Source organism: Rhamphochromis sp. 'chilingali' (assembly GCF_963969265.1).
Source record: "Rhamphochromis sp. 'chilingali' genome assembly, chromosome: 12".
Classification (NCBI taxonomy): Eukaryota; Metazoa; Chordata; class Actinopteri; order Cichliformes; family Cichlidae; genus Rhamphochromis; species Rhamphochromis sp. 'chilingali'.
This window is the reverse complement of record NC_137939.1, coordinates 9790904-9812235: the sequence shown is the minus strand read 5'-3', so window position 1 is coordinate 9812235 and position 21332 is coordinate 9790904. Positions and strand designations below refer to the sequence as shown.

The following is a 21332-nucleotide window of genomic DNA, read 5'->3' as shown; positions in this document are numbered from 1 at the left end:
AGCTGTCTGGAAATAGGTGAAAAGGCTCCCAGCAATACAATATCTGGAAGGATTTGTCTTGATGTAGCACGGCTTTGTGGAAGTGCATTCCGGATGCTATAGGCTGAGAGAGATGCAGAGACAGTCGGAGAAATATTGACAGAGTTAGACTGAAGTGTGTGTCTGGGGAATAGAGAATACGGGTGGGCGTAGGAATGGGGTGGGGGGGTGTTGTTTGTGCGCTCAATATCACGCTCTGTCAGAAGCTGTAATATCTCTTCCATTTCATTAGTTGCTACATGAATAGACCTGACATCAATCAGCGCCCGCTTGGCTGATTGAAAGAGAAGTGCCTCAGCATCAGAGAACATCATGGAGCATCATGGAATGAGCTTGCAGTTTGTAGGAAGTGATTGTACAATGTTAACCTGGAGAGCAGTACAATGAATCTCAGCCTGGCATAAACTCTGAATCTGGAACAGATATACGCCTCGTACACTTTTTATAATCAACGGCAGAGTCTCACACACAAGTGTGGCAATTTTCTAAAGCATGCAATATGCAGTTATCTTCTGATAAATCTATCGCTTAGGGGACACAAAGGCAACACATAACCATTATATAATATTTTAAAAAAAATGGAATGAACAATATTTTTTTAAGCTGCGAATTCTTACCAGTGTTAACTGTGCCATCTTTGTTAATGGAGGCGAGGACACAGGGAAGTGGATTGCTAGCTTTGTGCTGAACCTTGTCACCAGTCAGCAACTTGAGCCGCTGTGATGTGACTGGTGGAAAGCGATAGAACTGGAAGGTGAAGTAGATGTTTTCAGGCCAATCGGGACCAACACCCGGTGCTGCTATTCTGTGAAAAGACAGCAGGAGATGATTGTTATTATGTAAAAATAATGATTACAATGATAATGACCGTATAAGAATACAGTGTAAATAAATTAGCATACAAAGAAATCGAAATCTGTTATATTTAGAAAATAATTTTTTTCCCCAGAATCTTTTCAAATGTTTAAAAAATGAATATTCTGCACATCTTATAGGAGTCGTTTAACTTTGTAGCTGCTTAAAAGTGAAAACTTCAAAACCAAAAAGAGGCTAAGAGCTTAACTTTAAAGTTGCTAAGAAAACTGGACTGCTGACTAAGTGGGTACAAATTCACAATTCATTTTTAAAAAATGAAACGCAGCAAGAGAACGTGTTATGAGATCTGTGGACGAGAGAAAAGTGTATAAATATATATAAATATCTAGGTTATCTATTGCCACAAATAGAATACTTTTCTTGTGTTTGTTTACTGGGACTCCTGTTTAGAAAAAGTAATCTTTGGGGCTATGAGAACCTCCTCCTTGTGTGCTGTGTACTGCTTTTCACACAAACGCCACCCTCTGAGTGTGATTTCATGCACACATACGCATTTCTAATCCCACACTTGAAACTGCAGTTAGCCCACATAAAGTCCCTGTGAGCCTGCAAGCACCCGATTTCAGCGCCAAGCACATTTAAAACAGAGCAAGTTTCAGGATGAGCTTCTTGCTTCCATATGATGAATAAATTATCAACCAGTCAATGAGTATTGAGGAAAAAGAAAAAGCATTTTAAAAACAAGCAGGGAGTGCTGTGAGGGCCCCCTCATGACCACAGACTGCCGAAGCCATAGATTTCAAAGTGGAAACTAATAAGAGCGGCGTATGACCTCCCAGTCAATCACAAGCTCTGGTGTCCCACTGTTAAAGACGATGCCATGCTCCATCTTCAAAGAGGAGCCAGCATTAATATTCATTCAGTAAACAGACAAGATTGATAATTATGGCGCCCGGGTGAGAGGTGGAAATTACACTGCCTATTCACAGGCTCCCTGCCTGTCTAAATGGTACTGCTGCCGCTGGCGGAAGCCCAGTCTGCCATACCTGTTTGTCATAATTTTGAGGTAACTCAGCCTTACCTCACTCTACAACGACCAACAGAGATTCAAAATTTATGTTCCAGTTTGAGGCTTTAGTTTCCACTTCAGGCTGCCCTAAGATGGTGATGAAAAAGATCCAGAGGGACTGAACAGGCTTTCATAGCATCACAACATAAACACTTAAGTAAATTTATACACTCAGACATTTATATGTTTTCTTGTACTATCCAACTGATAATGTGATAGTGTTTCAGCTTGCACCCATGGTGTATAATTTGCAATAAAACAAGGGCTGACTATAACCTTCCTTCCCAATTGCTACCACAAAGAGTGATTTATCTGTCGGCTTTTACATTTAGGTCCACGAGTATTTGTAGTTTTGTCTCTGTACATGACCACAGAGGACTTTAGATAAAACAATCAAGACGTGATTTAAGTGCGGAGCTTCAGCTTTATTACCTTCATTTTTATACAGCTTCCCACTTTCAGAGGCCCAAAAGTATGTGAATAAACTAAAATCGTTTTAAATGCAAGGACTGATTTTAATACTTTGATGAAAATAATTTGCAGTCAATGACTCTCTGATGTCTAGAACCCGTGGACATCACCAGATGCCGTGTTTTCTCTTTTGAGATTCTCTGTGATGCATTTACTGCAGTCACCTTCAGTTGCTACTGGTTTGTCAGTCTCTGTGTCTCTTTTGGATTCTCTGTTGGGTTGAGACCAGGTGACTATCTTGGCCACTGAAGAATGTCCAACTTTTGTCCCTTCAGAAACTCTTGAGTTGCTTTTACAGTATGATTTGGTCATTATCTGTACACGGTGTGTAGAGCTGCCCTATCAGTTTTACACCGTTTGACAGAATGTGAGCAGAGAGTATATCACAATTCAACCTGGTACTTCTATCAGCATTCACATCATCAAACACTAGTGAACCAGTTCCACTGACAGCAACACATGGCCTTGTCAGAACATTGCCTCCACCATGTTTGACAGATGATGAGGTAGGCTTCAGATCATGAGTTGTTCCTTTCCTTCTCTATACGTTTCTCTTCCCATCATTCTGGTACAGCTAATTTGGCCTTCTTGGTCTTGTGTGTAACCAGTGGTTTGCATGTTGTTGTTAACACTCTGTATTTCCATTCGTGATGGTGTCTCTTGAGCTTGACAGTGATACACCTGCCTCCTCAAGAGTGTTGCTGGCTTGGGTAGATATTGTGAAAGGTTTTTCATAACAACTTCTGTCATCTTTCACTTTGACCATTTTCCATGGTCTTCTAGTCTTTTCACTGTTGCTGAGTTGGCCAATGCATTCCTCCCTTTACAAATGTACCAGACTTTTAATTTGGCCACTCCTGACATTACTGCTGTCTCTCTGATGCATTTTTGGTTTTTCAGCCTAATGATGCCTCCTAGACTTGTTTCAGTATCTCTTTGAACCTTTGAAAAGTGAAGTGCTACCAAATACAAGTTCAACTCTGGAAATCAGCACCTGATTTATTTGATAAAAACTCACAATGACATCTGTCATGGTTTTAGGTATATCAGGTACTGTGATGAAGGTTTAAGTATTAACCTCCTGCCTAAACAATTTTTTTTCCTCTAAATAAACTTGTATGTATTTTTTCATCGTTTCTTAATTTACTCTGGAATATATTTCCCTTTATTTTTACTGTAGCAGCAATTTTCATAGAAAAGTTACTCTATAGAGACTTATTTTTTACAAAGCACACACTGTCATTACCTTAAAAAAATCTGCAGACTTCGCCTCAGAGACATGTTTTTCTGAAATTTTAATAAATACTAATAAAGTTACTGATAAAATGAAATGAAGAAGAGGCGAAAAGTAGAAGATTGCAGCCCTATTAAATTTTTCAATACCTCTTTGGTAACAAGATTTCAAGTGCTTGTCGCTCTTTACCCTTTTTCCTGCCACTTCTTTCCTCCTCTTTGCCATCACAAAGAATCGTGTTACTTAATGATTTATCAAGGACACTTTAGACCCACATGCAGGCAGATTTCACATCGGATTTTCCAATATTGATCCAAAAAGGATCAAAAGGTGCCAGATTTTAAATAAAATCCTTCTTAATGTTTTTAAAAATGGTTGAGAGTTTCCAGGGACTATGTTACATGACTCCGCTGATTAGTGAACAATGTAAAATATAGTGTCGCACCATTGGTAGGATTTTGCTATCATTTGTTAAAACTGAGCAGACATGCAGCTGTGACAGGCAAAGACGGTGCACTTTCAGACAGTGTAATTAATTATAATCAAAAGCAGAGTCTTTTAATCTAGTCACACACAAAGCACTGATTATGCATCTCAAAACAGCAAGAGGTTAGAGAGTGTAAAGGTTGATGCATGGGTGGTCATGGCACCATGATGGTGAGTCCATGATGAACAAGACAAATGTAAGCAATGCCAACAGCACTGATGACAAGATAGAGAGACACAAAAATCGGTGTGTTTTGTACCTATCGTTCGGCAGTCGTCATTCCCCACCCCCCTCCCAACCCCGCTCCACTGTCAGCCCCTGTCAGAGTTGATGCCAGCTCACTTAGAATACAACAAATCTGCCATTTCTGGAAGCAAAAAAGTAACTAATTTGCAATCTGTCATGGTGTTAAAGCCAAATCTTTAACAGCAACAAAGACAACAGCAATTAAGCTATGCTATACAGTAGTAACACCTCAACCACATGTGACACAGTACTGCAGGCCTCACCTAGTAAATGCCAGAAACTGGAACACCAGCAAGTTTCCCTGCAGGTCATTCTCTTCTCGATTGGGATCAAAGGGTAGGGGTTCTGTGGGATCCAGGACATCAGCCACCTGTCCACTAGAGTCCACGATGTCAGGGAAACCAGCCGAGAAGAGGTGGGCCAATGAGCTTCTGGAGCTGACTGAGCAGGAACTAGAGTTAAATTAGAGGAAAAATTCAGCACACATCAATCATTCGCCAAGCAGAAAAGACTTCAGCGAATGTGTTCTTGATGCTTTACGAGCAGCAGGAGGTAATGCGTTTAGTCCCCACTGCACTGGCTTCACTTGGGTGATTTGCGGTTGTAAATGAGGCGGAAAAAAAATGTCTGGATCTGTGGAGCGGAATACAATGCTGTTTTTATCATTTTTCGACCTAGCTTTGTTTGCCTTGGATCAGTTCCATCTCGACTCAAGATGTTTATCTTTTGGGCAATAACTTCAATTTAGTGACTTCATCCAATTAAACTGAACCTGAATTTCAATATCCGGCTGGACTTAAGAAAAATGTGGGGAAATGATGATTAGGCAGCATAAGGATGTCAGCAATATCTGTCAAGCAGCGGTACCACAACAATACTAACAGGGGAGCGAGAACGGGTGCCAAAGCACTCCCAAAGGATTTTCTTGCATAATTGGCAGTTATCTCTAATCATAGTGGCCACCTGTTTTCCCACAACTACGGTAACATTTATAACTTATACTCTCAGTGCTGACACCAAACATTCTGGGTCTGATAACACCGTGCACAGATGGCTGACTAAAGTGCCGGCATAGAAAAATGAACAATAATGTTTGGGCTTCTCATAACAGTAATGCTGCCTGTGTCCATGTTGAACCCACAGTGTCACATTTGTGAAAGAACGAAGCCCTGATCAAACTAATTAAGGTAACATCAGTGAAGAAGACAGTGGACTGGGCTTTTCCTCTGCAGCTGTGTCAATTTCATGCTTTCCTTCTCTCCCCCATCGCTCAGAGTTGTATCTTAATTTAGCCCCAGTTAATATTCAAGCCATCATTTTTATTTCAAAAGAGGCTCAATCAGATATGCACGGCAACTTCAATTAAACTTCTTTAGACTTCATTGTTCTTCTCAAAAGAACTGGGTCATTCCACACTGAAAACAGTCAAAAAGATGTTTTGGATCCGAGTGAAAAGGCAGAGATGTTTCAGCCCACTGAACTGAACAGCATCGTGTCTGGATCCAAATTCTGGGATCGGAAAACAGTTTCAGAGCCAGCTGCTTATTTACTGACTCTCTGTACTAGCACAATGCCTTGTTTCGGAGTTAGTGTGCCCATTATTTGCAGAATGCACTCTCTCATTCGGTTTCCTGTCTAAGACCTGGCTATATTTCCACTGACATTATGATTGTAAATTGCCTGCTGAGTTCATTGCATTCTGCTCAACTAAATCAAAGTCAAAACCTCTCCCTTACAGCTGGATTTAATAATGAATTTCACACTAACAAACAGTGCTGAAACCATTACCCAAAGTGGGATGTAAAAGCTGACAAAACATTTTTCTTTAAATTGGCTCTGACCTGAATTCTCCTACTTACTGGCAGAAGTGTTATCCTACCCAGTGCAAACATGTTGCCAATTAGTGAGCCAATCAATATCCCTCTGTAGATAGCAAGATAGCAAACTTTTGTGGTAATAAAGGACCGTACTAGAGTTCACGCAGGATACCAGGCTTCATAAAACAGTAGCATGTTGAAAGGATATTTGAAGTGCCTTTCTTTAGTAATGTTTCCTGTCAAACATGAGTCACCCTCCCATGCTGACATGGAGAGGTTGGCCAAATCAGAAGCTGTAGCGAGGTGGAAATCACTGAAAGTACAACTAGAAGAAAGGGAGAAAATTGTGTTTTTCAGTTAGCTGAAAACACGGTTGTTTGACAAATCAGGAATCCACTAAAAACATATTTTTACACACTAATCGTGGCCACCCGATTCCAGTTAGTTTTCAGCTAATGCATTTTTCAGTGCTGCAGTTCAAAGGCATCTATCATTGTTTAATGTTTTACAAATAAAAACTGGCCTTTATTGCAATTTGTGGTGCACAGCTGACGCCAACAACAAAGCCTCCATATCCTCCTTACAGAGGATCACAGATAGCTTTGGGTTGCAGAGCGGTCCCACATGCTGGATTAAAGACCGGTGTAAATGACTAACAATAACATGAGTAATGATGATTCAGATGCACAGTGGAGAGAGCATGAAAAAATATGCCACAATATTACATTTTTAAGAGAATATCCATCATGTTTTAGGAAGGCTATCCTAAAACATGATGGACACTCTTGGAGTAAAATAAAACATTAGCTGATAAAACACACACACAAAAAAGACACTGGTAATATTTTATGGCCATTTGGCATTTCATTTGTTTTAAGCGTGTTTTGATGTGTAAATTCAAATCCTTCTCCTCACACACAAGCTCTTAATGAACAAGTCTTACAGAGCTCACAGTACAGTAGTAGATCATCCAAATAGAGAAACTCTTAGGGTGCTAGCTTACATGTGTTTTCTAAAGTTGTCAAAAGTAAAATGGAAGCTAGAACCCTCAGCAATTAGGATCCTAGCAGTAGAAACCCTCTCTACATTGGTATTTCTCTCTCTCAACCTTCAGTATCATGATCTAAGTTCATACACTGATCTGATGTCAGTATTTCTTATTTCTCTGGGTTCTCTTACTCTCTCCACTGTCCCCCTTCCCCTAAGTGGTCATGATACATGGCTGCCTTTCCAATTGCGGTTTGTTTCACAGGTTTCCTCCAATAAAGGAGTTTTTTTTCTCCTCAGTGTTGCTAAGTTCTTGAGAATTAATCTTGTGTTTTCTCTCAATAACATTATGAGATCTTTACCTTAAAATGGCCTTGGGCAAACTGAACTGAACATTGCAGAGATTTGGGATCTTCAAACTTTTATAAAAGTTATTGTTGATGTCCAATAACTTTTTTTTTTAAAAGAGTCTTTTCTTTCTGGGTCACATCATTGCTCGTGTGTGAGGCAGACAACAGACTGGGCTCACCTGGGCACATTCATCCCCAGAGTAATGACAGGGGCATGGACAGGGGTGAAGGGCAGCTCCTGAAGTTGGTCTCCCTCATCATGAAGTGAAGCTGAATCACCTCCTCTTTGCTGAAGGTCCATCTCCAGGTGGGCGAAGTTGCTGACAGCTGAGCAGGCCTGAAATAAAAATCATTAATAACAAAGCAAGGAATGATTAATGCATAATCCAATAAATGAGATTACCACTGGCTGCAGTACATGAGGATTTTACGTCAACGCTATTGTTTTTACCACGATAACTTACTCAGACGTATTATACAGAATGGCACACAGCCAGTTCCTTAACAACATTACACACACGTGTCAGTGAAGCCATGTGCAGCAACGTGAATTGACTGAACTGTATTACGGTTATGGACAGAAAGGAATCAAAAGAGGACTTGCTTTGCAAAACATTATTGTCACCTTGATGTATGGAAAGCATGTATACTGCATTATGGAGACTTGGATTATATTTACAAGGCAATAGGATGAAAGCTTGTGGTGGATTAGCTAAAACTGATTCAGGAAATTGCCTAATACTCTGAAAAGCAGTTCCAACCGCACACTTACAGTGGAAATGCATATCTTTAAAAAACAGCAGCCATATGTCACGGAGGACGTAAAGAGCTTACTCTGGTTAGGTTTACTGGATGTCTGCATTGATCCTCAAAGCTTATCTATGAGTCACAAGACTATAAATAGCCTTGTCCATCAATATACACCGCAGACACACAACTCTTTCAAAGTGTGTCAGAAACAAAGACAGCTGGACGCTGCGGGCTTTAGCAAATGTTATTTAAACAGGAGTAAATTGTGCATTTCTCAGGGGAACTTTTCAAAAATGTTTTGCTCTAATAGAACAGGACAGGTTATGTGGTCCTGAGTCAAAATGCTCACAGTCACCGTAATAAAGAAACATCATTTCAATTTAGTAGATTATTGATTGTCATAGTTTGGGGCATCACTGAACGACACTGGCTGCTAATTGTCCAGATGGATACGATAAATTAAAATCTGGATAAGTGCACAATGCAGTCAGGGTCAATTCATTGTGATTTTTGGTGTTTTTCAAGAAAAAAAAAATCTGTCAAGATGGGACCCAAATTTACATTTTTCCATAAAGAATACAAGAGGAAAACAGTATGGGGCAAATAAAAAGCGTTTTAAAGGATAAATATGTCAATGCTAATGCACAATAGGCAGCGTTATAGTCACGCTAAGGCTGCCGAAGCATTGGAAGGGCCAATGACAGTAAGTTCAGGAAAAAGCACAGATGACTTAATCAGCCTATAACAAGTTAAATTATTTTTCTTTAAGAGTGCATTTTGCATTTTTAATCACCAATGTTTGCATTGTGCTGCTTTACAGTACTCGACTTTACAATATATTTATGAAAAGAAACAGCACAGTTAATTGCCTGTGGATCAGTTCAACATTTCTACATTTTTTGTGGCAAACATTAATCCCCACTTCATTGTCATTGACAGGCACACAGCTGGAGGGGTATTAGCGAAGATAATTAGCTAAGAAGTGCTAATGGTGTCATTTTGCAGTTGTTTTTTTCCCCTGGTCTTTGATACATGTGCATGGTTCAGTTGGCCTATTACACACCATGCGAGGCTGAGCATTATTGGGCTTTCCGTCAAACGTGCTGGTAATAACCTCGACCAAAGTCGTGCTACTATATATATGTATATTCAACATACCCTACATATGCACCGTTATTCTCTGATCAAACAACCTGCAATATAATAACCTAAGAGAATTTCAATGCATAATGTAGAAGTCTTAACACATTTTAAAGGCTCAGAGTAATTGAGTTATACTTTATCTCAACTTGCTACCATAAAACCTATGGAGTGTGATGACATACGAGCACTTTTTATAGGCTGGTGAGTTCAGGGTGTAAGGTTACAAGGACAAATGGAGGTTTAAACAATAAACGCTGCAATCTAGTTTAATTACTCAATATACGCAAAAGGAGTCTCAGAAACTTGCTTACAGTATCAGAACAGAATGAAATGCCAGCGCGGAGACCAAGGAAATACACAGTACACAGTAATGTTGACAGTGTTTTCTGCCCTATATGAAATCCAGCAGTGGATTCTACAGTATTGGCATTTAGAAAGTACAAACCAAGCAACCAAAGTCAGGCACTTTAACAAGTCGCCTGCATTTAAGGTAATATTTTCAAACTGCTAGCAGAATGTGACCTTTAAAGAAAGGTTATATACACTATGAAAGAACATAATACAGCATGTCTTATGTAAAAACATAACATAGTAAAATTCATAGTAATAAAGCTTCTCACTCCCTGTATGTGCTACTCTTCTACACTGTAGAACAATAATTATAATAAATAATTATTACATCTATTGTTTTGGGATTGATGCACATATAGTAACGGAAATAATTTAACATTCAGTTTTCCTTTAATGTAAAACATTCTGTGATGCAGTTGGAAGCCAACCGGTGCAACTGTAGGTGCCAAGCTAACCTATTACTAAAAAAAGGAAATGCTGCTGTGTTGCCAGAAACAGACATTAGATTTGAAATATATATATGGAAAGAAATAAAAAGCATTACAACTTGTGTGAATGAGAGAACATGGGTATAAATGAAGCTTATTTCTTGGAATGTAGCCCAGTAAGTACAAGATGTTCCTACTTTTAGATAGATAGAAAAGTGGATAAAGTTATTCTGACAATTTCACAACACGACCTAGTCTGTCTTTCAAAATGAAATTGTATTGTGTCCTTCTGCCATGTTGTCTTTCTTATTATATTTGATCCTTCCAGTAAGTCTGATTCCTAGTTCCTGGCTTATTTCTGCAGAATGATTCATGGTTTAAGATATATAGATTTTGAGCATGAAATATGAAGGAAATCCATTAAAGCTGTAGTTGACTAGTTACAATATCGCAGGACTTCTCAGCTATGCTGAAAGGGGTATACCTGAAAGCAGGTATACAGTCCAGGGCAGCACTGAACGAGCCCCTACAATCTAATGTGCGCACACTGTGTCTGAGGAGGATGTGCGGAAGTGCTTCAGGAAGGTGAACGCACGCAAAGCTACTGGTCCGGACGGGATTCCCGGCCGCGTCCTCAGGTCATGCGCGGCTCAGCTGGCTGGAGTGTTCACGCACATCTTCAACCTTTCCCTCTCTCTGTCTGTAGTCCCAGCCTGCTTCAAAATGGCCACCATCGTCCCTGTACCCAAATCCTCCACCATCTCCTCATTGAACGACTGGCGACCTGTAGCCCTGACCCCCATCGTAAGCAAATGCTTCGAGAAGCTGGTCAGGGACTTCATCTGCTCTGCACTACCCGACTCACTGGACCCTCTACAGTTTGCATACCGCCACAACAGGTCCACTGATGATGCCATAGCCCTGACACTACACACTGCCCTGTCACACCTGGAGAAGAGAGACACGTATGTGAGGATGCTGTTTGTAGATTACAGCTCAGCATTCAATACCATCGTTCCCTCGAAGCTGGACAGGAAACTGCAGGATCTAGGACTGAGCAGCTCCCTCTGCAGCTGGATCCTTAGCTTCCTGTCTGACAGACGCCAAGTGGTCAGACTGGGCAGCATCACCTCATCCCCCATCACACTGAACACTGGTGCTCCACAGGGGTGTGTACTGAGCCCTCTCCTGTACTCACTCTACACCTACGACTGCACAGCCACTAACAACTCCAACATCATTGTGAAGTTTGCGGACGACACTACAGTGGTGGGTCTTATCACCAACGGTGATGAGACGGCTTACAGGGAGGAGGTCAGCGCCCTGACCCACTGGTGTCAAGACAACCATCTCACCCTCAACGTCGCAAAGACAAAGGAGTTGATAGTGGACTTCCGGAGGTGCAGAGAAGTACACACCCCCATCACCATCAACGGCGCTGCTGTGGAGAGAGTGAGCAGCTTCCGGTTCCTTGGAGTACATCTGGCTGAGGATCTTACGTGGTCAGTACACACAAACAAAACAGTGAAGAAGGCCCAGCAGCGCCTCTTCTTTCTCAGGAGACTGAAAAGATTCGGCATGAGCCCCCGCATCCTCAGGACCTTCTATCACTGTGCCATTGAGAGCATCCTCACTGGATGCATCACCACCTGGTATGGCAACAGCACCGCCTACAACTGCAAAGCTCTCCAGCGAGTAGTGCGGTGCTCTGAACGGATAATTGGAGGTGAGCTTCCCTCCCTCCAAGACATCTACAGGAAGCGGTGCCTGAGGAAAGCGGGGAGGATCATCAAGGACTCCAGTCACCCCAGCCATAAACTGTTCAGACTGCTTCCATCAGGAAGGAGGTTCTGCAGCATCCGGTCCCGTACCAGCAGACTGAGAGACAGCTTTTTCCATCAGGCCATCAGACTGCTGAACACGTCATAGACACCTCAGCTTCACTACTGGAACTTCAACATTATGCACTCCACACTGTATATAAATGCCACTTGTTTTGCACATATTCAACTCTGTATATTTTATATATTTTATTATTATTATTATTATTATTATTTTTTTTTTTTTTTTTTTTTTTACTATTTAATTTGTAAAAATGTGTATACACACACACACACACACACACACACACACACACACGTAGAAAAATATTTAGTATACACATCCAGAAATGCATACACTATTATATATTGTACATATATTTATTAGTTTCAGGTTGGCCATTCTTGTATTTTGCTCGTTTGTGTTGTTGTGTTTGCACATCTCTGTTGCTTGTGGGGCTCGCACACAAGAATTTCACTCGCATGTGCTGTGCCAGTGTGCCTGCACATGTGATGTGACAATAAAAGTGATTTGATTTGATTTGATTTGATAATGTGATAATAAAGGGGAGGCAAGCAAACACATTTGCTGGTGTGTACGCTTAAATTTGAACAAATCTGCAATGGTGTTTCCACAGTGCTTTACTGTCACCTGTACATTAGAGGACTAGATACTACATTAGCCACCAGTTCTGTCCTCATATGAAAGACAGGAGACATGGGGTTAAGTTAAAAAGAATACAAAATATTACATAACTAATGATATTCAAATGTCCTTGCAGTTAGGCACCATAATTGCCGATGTGAATTCCTTTCCAGAAAGAAAAACAAAACAAGATTTAAAAAACAGAGTCATCAAGATGGCAGGGTCAAGATCTCTGTGTGAGCTATAACCATGGCAACGATTAGTGTGTGCATTTCCCCTTATAGCTCAGTGGCATTGCAGACTTGATGTATTAACAGTGAGCACTTTGGAAACTTCACAGCAGATATAACCAACAACACTCCAGTTGCAATTAACAAAGCTTATATTGTGACTACTTGTGACAGGCTTAAGTTGATTATCACTAATAACATAAAAGTAGAAATAAACATGCCCTGTGCCTCCTGCATTTCGAGAAAACGGTCCATCCCCAGCTGCAGGATGTGACTAAACTGAAACTGTTTACAAGCAGCCAAACAAATCCCTATACTTCTCAAACAAGGGCAATATGCTATGTGGGGTTTTTTTCTACATCAAAGAGCAAATGTGCATATATAAGGATGTGAAAACTGATTTCGATAAGCTGAAAAAGATTCAGGGTTAATCCCAGGATTACAGCATTATGATTTCCTCGCCATTCTATGAGATTCTTCCAATGCTTCTAATGTGCATATTTCCAAATATATGCATATTTGTGGGTGAACGTAGTCTAATTTAGCAAAGACAAGGCAGCTTTCAAAGGCAAAATGAGTCTGGCAGGCAATTCGCGGCAGCAAACACCTACAACTGCAGGGAATAGGTTAGCCCTGCATCATTTCAGGAAATTATTCAGCAAAGTTAATCAAATCAGAACAGTATAGCTTGCTTCCTCATTTACGCTGCAGTGAATCCTCTGGCTGCAATGATAGGACTTGCGTTCAGATGCATAAAGCTTGTTAGCATTTAGAGCCAGTCGGATATGTTTTTTTCTCTGATGTAATTTTCATTATTATCTCTGTGTTAGTTCACTGGAAAGTATAGGGATTAAATCAAAAAGAGTTTGATAAAAAGGCATTCATTAAAAAAAAAAACTTTTTATTGCCAGAATTTGTATTTCAAATGGAGGGTTGATTTACACACGAAAACAGCTAATTGTTACCAATTACCAATCACCAATAAAAGAAGTACTGGACAGGGTAGGTAAAAACATATTTTTTCCTAATTAGTCAAAACATGAGTTTGACGTAGAACAGTGAGTACCTTATTAAAAAAAAGCAGTCTTTGTAGAATAATTGAAAATCCAAGTGAAAAAATAATGTTTCTTTTGATTCTAAAGATGAAAAGAATCCGCTTCGGCACCTCCAGCATCTCCAAAGACAAAGAGTGTGCAGGGCTGGAGTTCAGGTTAGAGGATGTGTGTGTGTTTGTGTCTCCATGGGTACATGGGTATGAGCTGGTAGCTGAGTGCTGTAAAGGTGAGTGTGGCTTTGTACTCCAGTGAAGAAGCGGACAATGTACGACATTGTGCGTCTTCGCTATGATTGAATGTACACCTCGTAAATGTATCTATGACTTACTTTCACCTAGTGTTTGTGTATTTTCTGCAGCGCGCGTGAGTGTGTGTGTGTGAAGGATGTGTGCGTTTCTGTGGGTGCGCGTGTGAGCGAACGGGGGTGGAAATCTTACGACATGTGACAGCTGGTGGGCCGATGCCAATGGGGAAGGATGGAGCAGAGAAGGAAACGACTGTTGCCACGGCAACGCCGAGCTGGAGTGGCTGATGGTCGGGTAGCGTGAAGTAGCTGCCAGCTGAGACAGTGAGAGCTGCGGAGAAACAATGCAAATGATTCGCTGTTATTATTATGATTATGAGCAACAGGGCTCAGAAATATACTTTACACCAGAGAGACACATGTGCTGTCTGAGATGGAAACACCCCATTACAATGCTTTGACACTTATAAACCCTCATCACTCTACCTGCCTCCAAAACTACTGCTTTTTTGCACGCTGTCATCCTCCCGCAGGTCAACTTTAACTGACTTGTGAGATTGTTTCCATCGTTCTTTATGATTATCTTAAGTATTGTGCAAAAAGTGTCATGTAGAAATATCAATCATTACTCATAAGGGACTTGAAATGTAATTCAAAATGCCTCCAAAGACCTACATTCAGTGGTACATACACTGAATGGTGTACATTTCGGACATCCATCAATACACAAATATAGTGTTTATTCTGAATGTTATAATAGCATTTTCTTTCTTATATTTTCCCATTTTAATTTCTGTTTGAAGCTGTTGTAAATGCAGAGTGAAAATAATAAAACTCACCTCACCTTTACTTGATTTCTAAGTAATTTGTCATATTTATTTATGCTTCGTTTCTCTTTCCCACTGGAATTAACTGCCCTTAATGTAAAAGTACTTTTATTTTTAAATTGTTCATATGATATCAGCGTATTACTGATATCAAAAGAACACCAGTGAGGAATGTCAAAGAAGGAGTAAAATTAAAAAGCAGGGGAGTGGCGTGTATAACACAACTTTGTTATTTAACAATGATGGAATAAGTGCTGTAGAATTGCACTTATATGGACACTTCAGAGCTATAGACGTGTCTCCACAATCACCATAATATTAAGTATGAAATACATTTCACATGTGAATTGCTCTAATCTTCGGTTTTCCCCACAGCTAATCCTGGGGTATCTCGAGGCATTCCCACACTCCACGGGATATTTTATACTGCAGCGACTAAGTCTGCCTAAAGGTTTCCTCAGAGATGGGCCTCCACAGGCAGACAGGTGGCATCTTGATCAGATAGCCAAATGATACTGTTTATATCTCTAAGCTAAAGAGCAGCTGTTATTCTCTGAGCTCCTTCTAAAAAAATGTTTCTTTCTGCCCAGTTATGTTGATCCTTTGTCTTATTTTAGTCTTTTCATAATAATACACTCTGATCAGAATGAATACATCTAATTAAATGGCCCCCAAATTACCATCACATTCAAATCTGCACCATTGTCCCCTAGACAGGTGACAGCTTATTGCATCGGATTGTGAAGAGATATTTTATCCAAGTTTGTTTATCTACCTTTTGGGTAAAAGTCTTTTTGTTTGCTACTGTGAAATGATTACTAAAACTTATCCAAATCCTCTATTGTCTTTGAGAAAAAGGCAATGCTTTATTTATTTATTTAGCAGGGAAAATGCAGAATATATGCATTATACCAAATATAGCTAAAAGCTCATTCTCATGCATAGTCCCTGTGCATAGGCTCCTAATGACATGCAGATAACAACAAAAGATAGTAAATCAAAACCTGACAAATAAAAGCGTGTACACAATGAAATACCCTCAAAAGAAATGAAACAATGGTAGTTTCTAACTCGAGAACACACAATCAGCAACCCCAGAAGGAGAGAAAACATTTCATCAGTGTATGAAAATTCTGTGCTGCCACATTCATTCTCCCACAGCTCATTGACCGCAAACCTGAACGTTTTCAAATTAAATTTAAAATGTACTGCACTCTCCGATGCTTTAACATTTCCACTTTCCCAGTAACTAAAAAAACAAAACAAACTGTTTTATCCAAAAGTTGCAAAACAAAATTTAATGTAGCGCTCACTTGCTTAAGCCAACAATACAACTTGTCACAAAGTTTTTAAAGAGGTTATGGCGCTAAAGTGTGAATAATAACGTATGGTTAACCAGTTGGACATAACTCATCTTAACTTCAGAAGCAGTTACCAGGTTAACGGGTTAAAAGGGACTTCATACACCTCCCGTCAGACTGTACATCTATACAGTAATTGCCCTGTGTACATGCCTGTTTGTACTTGATTATGTGCCCTACTCTTCCTCCATCTTTCTCAGTCCCCCCTCAGATCTGCCCAGCTCTGGAGCCAACAGCAGTCCTCACTGAGTCCTTCCACAAAACTTAGTCTAAGGCTTCGATCATTGCTTACCATACAGCCACTGTACTCTATCAATAATCAATAAATGTTTCTAATTGTGTTCCGTGTTGAGGGCTGTACTAGTGAATGTCAGCTATATACATAACATTTTAAAAAGATTATAGATTTTAGTTTGTCTGAGGCAGTGACAATATGTGTAAATGAACTATGAATCTATTTCATACAGTTTTTGTAAACTGTGTAATGTTTGCATGAGTCATTAAAGTAAAAGTTCTCTCTGAGAAAACACCACTTTATCATTCTCATGATTACGCCTCCTCTTTCTTCAGATCAATAAAAAGACAAAGACCAGGTCGTAATATATAAGGAAATATCTAAAGATGTTATCCCTGATGCCTGCTTTGGATATTTTTGTTTTTTGAAAGTTAGACAATTAATGTTAACTTTTTTCCTAATACAGGTAAAGAACATTTCAAAGTAAAAAAAAAAAAAGAATTATATGAAACATTTGGGGAAACCAGTTTCCAAAAGTGATACTGTTGTTCCTTTAAATAATTTATAGTGTGTTGAATTAACTTAGCACACTGAATCCTGCATGTCAAGGTTATCATAGGTTATTATGTGAAAGCATTCGAGAAATTAAAACTTTGTGAAATTATTTTGTTTTAGTTTAGTTGTTTTAGAACTTAAATAAATTTATTACTATATACTAAATAAACTATATGATGGATACACATGTTTATTGACACTCTGGATCGGTCAACTGCTTTCATAAAGTTATGTGTTGTTATTGTGAAATATGCACTAATTTTCGTAACTATTGCCTCTGTCACATCCTCCATACAATAATAAATAAAAAGACAAAAACTAACAGTGAAACTTATAAAAACTAAACTAAAACTAAACATTTCCAAATCATAAAAAAGTCAATTTAAATAAGAAAATCCACTCTGGGAACTAACTCAAACTAAACTGTATTAAAAAACAAAAAACAAAAGGTCAAAACGAAATAAAAATAAAAACTAGTTAGAAAATATACAAGTGTAACAACTCTGCCAGCCAAGATTAGTAGGATCAGTGCTGCGTTGCTTATTCGCTCAATCTCCGACAGAGCTTTACAGAATATTTTTTCAGCTTTGGAAGTCATTTTGATAAGTAAGAGAGAAAAGGTTATAATGGTAAAAATAATCTGTCAATGAACTGCAGTATTCCTTAATAATGGGCCTTTCAGTTCACTTGTGACCCATACTGAATCTGCTACACTCAAAACAAATGGCTCTCTAGATGGCAATAAAGATACTGCAATGAACTTTACTGAGCAATAAAAGAAGAATTGCTAACTCACCCACAGCTTTGTTGGCCTAACACACTTTGGTATTTTTCTGAGGACACTGCAAATGCAAATGCTTAAAATGAACTACAACAGACATCCCTGCTCTCTTCAAATCTTATCCTCAACAAGAAAAAAAACAAGGAAGACTTCACATAGCAAGTTCTGATGTGTCTCTGTGACACAGGGTACTTCTTCACAAACTGCTGGTTATAGCTAGTATTCATTTCATAGATGTGTGGCTACACTGTAGCTGCGTGCTGAAGACACACAGAGACACAGCCCACGATTCTAGCTATGTGTCCAAGCAACAAGTATATAAGTGAACAGATGCAACCACACAATTTTATTGAATGTCCACACATTGGCTAAATAGAGAAATACAAAAAAACCCTATAAAGACAAAAATCTATTAAAATGATATAAAGTAGCTTTAATGTTGGAAAAACATTAAACTTCACCCTGCACAACTAATCAAATCTTGATCTTGATCATGATTTTGGCTTGGTACAATTAAACAAACATGAGAGTTTCTGCTCCACCAGCAGAAAAAGCCAAAAGCAAATCAAGCACTCCTAACATCAGTGCCCATCACAGCCGGGAGTATCCTGGACTAGTCTGGACGAGTAAATTAAACATTAAAAGACAGAGATACAACAAAATGTAAATGCCTGGCACAGCACAAGACTAAGAGCCTGTCCCTCGAAGCGGATTCTTCTGGAAAAACTTCGGATTTAGGGCAAGTGATGTTAATAAAAGAACAAACCATATACAAAAAGTGCTGTAAAGTTGTGTGTCTGTGCCTGCAAAGCAACACAACTAACTGATCAAACCACCTAAAAAACATCACAAACTGTAGTGTAATAAATGCACCAAGGCAGACTCAGACATCCATGAAAGTGAGTCCGTGCAGCACATCAGTATATCCATCCACCTCACAAACACCAACCAATCACATTCCATGTGGCCACACATGAGACCAATAAACACAGTGAGTAACGAAGGTGTCAGGAAAATGGTCAACATACTCCACAAAAGATATGTTATCCCCTCGAGCAATTATCTTTCTAAAGTGGCAAAATCTGCACTGTATGCAAAATGTAACAGGGGAAATAGAGAGGGATCTCACAGCTGGTGAGTTATATTTACTTCCAACAGGCAGGTACAACGAATGGAGTCAAATGTTTGTTTGTTTTTAATTTTCTTTCTAAAAGATTTAGGCCAGGTAAATAAAGGTTTATTTTTCTGCAAAGATTAATTAAAACGGATTAATTTAGAAAATTTATATACAACGGTACAATTAAAAGATCATTTTTAGCCATAATCACGCAGCTAATCAAACTCATTACATGTTTCCATACATTCAGTGAAGCAATGTGATCTTGAGCATAATACTGAGTGAACAAACCAAAGACAGAACTATTTTAGAAAATGGAAAAATAGATGCCCCCCCGATAAATCAGATTTCCTCAATATCGATTCTGAAATAGAGTGTTTGATCTCTCTCGGAAGATCACATTTAGAAATCAAGGTCTGCCAGTTTGAACAATGTTTGAAACAACAGATGACCTGATGCTGAAGAGACAGAGCTTTCTCCCACTTCTGCGTGAAAAGTATCCACTTTTTAAAAGACAGGCTAGATAGATAGAAAACCACAAAAAAAAAAAAATCACACTAAGAATACCTGATTCTGTTTCTCCCTTGAAAATGTGTTGGTGTCCTAGTTAAATTGCAACGCTTATTTGAAACCTGTTGCTACGGAAAAACCTGGGTGCGCTAGATTCCAGTTAGCTTACCATGTGTTCTCCTCAACATATCAAAGATATGAAAAAACAGCCACAGCTTAGACGTTTTCTGTGAAGATGCCATAGGAAACAAGATATTTGTCACCACTGTAAAAGTAATGGAACAAGAACAAACAACAACTGTGCTGTTGATAAAGAGCTGCAGGTGACAGGCTGCACACCTCCAACTTCTCAGCAAGATAACCAACTTTAATGTGCCCTGTTATGTGCTTGCTGAGTGCGGCGCGAAATCAAAATAAATCAATTTCTCACGCCATGATGGGAAAAGGCAGATTTGTTTATTGAAACAGTGTGTGTTTGTTTGATTGAGGACTAAACACCAGTTGCTCTTTTGTGTATTTCTGACGACGGAGCTTCTCGAGGACCGACTGCTGCCAAGGGAGGCATTAAACCACACTTTTTGCCACCACAGTAACTAAGACTGCCATCAAATTAATCAGGGTTGAAATATTTTTGTTGTTAATTAAAAAAGAGCTGGCATATAGAACCAGATATATGTTGTTGTTGTTTTTTAAGTTTTAAATACTGCCATCTGTCTAGGAAAGTGGCACTGATGGAACATATGGGACATGGTTTAATTGGAATCAACTGAAATGACACCTAAACAGAGCAAAAATGGAAGATTTTCAAACAAAGTGGTTTGACACATTTTGAATTGTGCTAAGTCTCATAGTTTCCTCGCTTCTAAAGACTATATTAGGTGTGGGCGTAAACCAAAATATGAGCAGTCGGTTGTTGGGATCAAGTCAAAATGTCCTCAAATGTTAAGACCAGTGGACTATCACATATCCACACATGCATGCGATCTCACATTGAGTCATCACGTCTGCACACAGAAGGCAGACGACTCTGCGTGAGAGAATCTCACACACACACGCACATACAACAGGAGAATACACGGAGAGAGGCAATTAGACGTGGCATAACTGCGGCTGCCAATGTTCTAACCTCAGCCTGTCTGTCCTGACAGCCAAGTGTGTCATTTCTAGTTTCATGGGACCTGCACGTGAGTATGTGTGAATGCGTACATATGTGTCTTGTGGAAATACGTGCTGCTGACGAAAGATCTGAGCACGAAACAAATTCAGAGTGCTGCTTCAGTCTGCTTTGCGTGAGGAAACCGAGTTATAATAGAAGTGTGGACTGGCACTGTGGAAGGATGGACAGCCAAATTCTTGAGATGCGACTGATCCTCAGATTTGCAGCGTGTCTATTATGAAAATTGTTTTTGTTACAATATTAGTTTTCTTAATCCCCCATGGAGTGGGATTAGACAACACTAAATCCATACACCCCGTATCAGGCTTATTAGATTTCTGAGTACGGGATTGTGCTTGGAAGCTACAATGAGCACCAGCTATGTATGTTCATGTTTAATGGTTTAAATCATTTAAACATTTTATTTATTATTCATGCAAATAATTATAATTATTCATGACAATAGAATAAATAGGACACCCTAGAAACAGCAATAATCAGGAAGCTGACACAGCCATCGTTATATGGAGCTACTTTCTATTTTGCAATAACCTTTAATTCCAAAATGACTCTGTTGTAAAGGCTTCGCCTGCATATATATTTGAGA

The 21332-nt window shown here is 39.4% G+C and overlaps 1 protein-coding gene across 3 annotated transcripts in view; it reads right to left on the bottom strand.

Moving 5' to 3' along the window:
- Window positions 1-21332, bottom strand: part of nphp4 (nephronophthisis 4) — a 184706-nt gene that overhangs the window by 57457 nt on the left and 105917 nt on the right. For all 3 annotated transcript variants that reach the window (XM_080899956.1, XM_080899957.1, XM_080899958.1), the window contains 4 exons: window positions 14377-14514; window positions 7696-7853; window positions 4626-4814; window positions 657-844 (listed from right to left, as the gene is read on the bottom strand). In XM_080899956.1, coding sequence (XP_080756082.1) covers window positions 657-844; window positions 4626-4814; window positions 7696-7853; window positions 14377-14514 — 673 coding nt within the window. The remainder of the gene's footprint in view (window positions 1-656; window positions 845-4625; window positions 4815-7695; window positions 7854-14376; window positions 14515-21332) is intronic.